Raw genomic sequence first — 1,648 nt, forward strand, 5'->3', positions numbered from 1 at the left:
AGTTTATTTAATTTCCGTGGAACGTATGCGGTGAGCCATTTCTTACAATAGTGCTACTTATGTAAGAGGCTCGCGAGTGTTTGAAGAAAATTAATTCTCGGTGGCGGGAGTGGGTAAGACCTCTTTACTTAAGTCGCGACATTGATGGACTATTTGTAACCAGTTTTGACGAAATGTACAAAAATGACCCGGAGCAGTTCAAAACTACGGTGAGGATGACTAAGGAGGTGTTTGATTTGCTCTTTGGGCTCGTGAAGGAACGCCTCATAAAGTGTTCCAACAGGCCGTCGATTTCTGCAGAGATGAGACTATTCTTAACATTGAAGTAAGTAAATATTTCTAAAGAAAATTCCATACTGATTTGTGTGCATTACATTCATAGTTTCCTAGCACACGGGGGAACTCAGCATTTGTACGCTACAGCGTATAAAATGGGTCGCTCCACAGTCAACAAAATAATTTTGGAAACCTGCGAAGCGCTTTGGAGTGAACTTGGCAGTGTATATTTGTCTGTGCCAAAAAGGCACGAGTGGAAACGTATATCCCATGACTTCAACACTATTTGGAATTTCGCGAACTGTGTGGGTGCAATCGACGGAAAGCACATCACTTTAAAATGTCCTTCCAACTCCGGATCTCTATTTTACAATTACAAGGGTACTTACTCCATCGTATTATTAGCATGTTGCGATGCGAAGCACACATTTACTTTTATCGATATTGGTGCGTACGGTTCGCAAAGCGACGGCGGTGTGCTTTGGAATTCTGGATTTGGTCAAAGGCTGTTCCATGATCAACTAGACCTGCCTGAGGATGACTTTTTACCAGACAGCAATATTAAGTTTCCTCATTGGGCCGTATGAATTTCAATTTTGTTTGAATAAATTGAGTAAAAGATCTGAAATTTTAAGAAAAAGCAATTGCTTATTTTTATTCATACGGCCCATTATTTCGTTGGAGATGCAGCATTTCCTTTAAAAAAAAATTTAATGCGGCCATATCCTGGTTAGTATACGGAAAATGTATTGCATAGAAAATGGTTATGTTGAAAGTTGCATTTATAGTTTGGAAATAAAAGAGTCTGATGCTTTGCATTGATACAACTTGCAACTCAACCATTATTTGCATCTATACTATGATCTATACTATGTGCATATGTATGTACATACAAATAAGCCTTTTTTTAATTTCAGGATTGCATCTTCCACCCGATCGTGAAAATTTTAATAAGCGCCTTTCAAGAGCTCGGCGTGTTATTGAAAACGCCTTCGGAATTATGACAGCACGATGGAGGATTTTGCTATCCCCATTGCAAATGCAACCATCAAGCGCGGAGAGCATCGTGAAAGCAACAGCGCTGCTACATCATTTTTTAAAGCTAAACGATGGCAGTTATTGCCCACCTGAATATGTTCATCGATATGAAGGAGACAATGTATTAAATGCATTATGGCGCCAAGAAATCTCAACACCCCTACGAGGAACTGGTCGATCAATGTCAAACAACGCTACAAGAAGTGCTTTCATGTTGAGAGATCAATTGAAAGATTATGTAGCCACGCATCCTATTAATTAAATACACACCTATTCAATGAAGTCACTCACATAACATGTAGTTGCATACAATAGAAGTATTAGTCATTGCGGT

At 39.1% G+C, this 1,648-nt stretch overlaps 1 protein-coding gene across 1 annotated transcript; it reads left to right on the forward strand.

The window, feature by feature from the left end:
- The first annotated feature begins 6 nt into the window (after positions 1-6).
- On the forward strand, positions 7-897 carry LOC118745841. Its single transcript, XM_036479509.1, has 2 exons — positions 7-325; positions 383-897. Exons 1-2 carry the CDS (start codon positions 174-176, stop codon positions 861-863), a joined length of 633 nt encoding a protein of 210 aa, XP_036335402.1. The 5' UTR covers positions 7-173; the 3' UTR covers positions 864-897.
- The last annotated feature ends 751 nt before the right edge of the window (positions 898-1,648 follow it).

The sequence above is a fragment of the Rhagoletis pomonella genome, unplaced genomic scaffold (assembly GCF_013731165.1).
Source record: "Rhagoletis pomonella isolate Grant_MI unplaced genomic scaffold, Rhpom_1.0 Rhpom_scaffold_00009, whole genome shotgun sequence".
In the NCBI taxonomy this organism is placed as follows: Eukaryota; Metazoa; Arthropoda; class Insecta; order Diptera; family Tephritidae; genus Rhagoletis; species Rhagoletis pomonella.

What these genes read in the sequence shown, in the direction of transcription:
- LOC118745841 (XM_036479509.1), top strand. Translation starts at nt 174, where the DNA reads ATGTACAAAAATGACCCGGAGCAGTTCAAAACTACGGTGAGGATGACT. An exon ending in AGACTATTCTTAACATTGAA is followed by an intron (nt 326 to 382) that starts GTAAGTAAATAT and finishes TTACATTCATAG; the next exon opens with TTTCCTAGCACACGGGGGAA.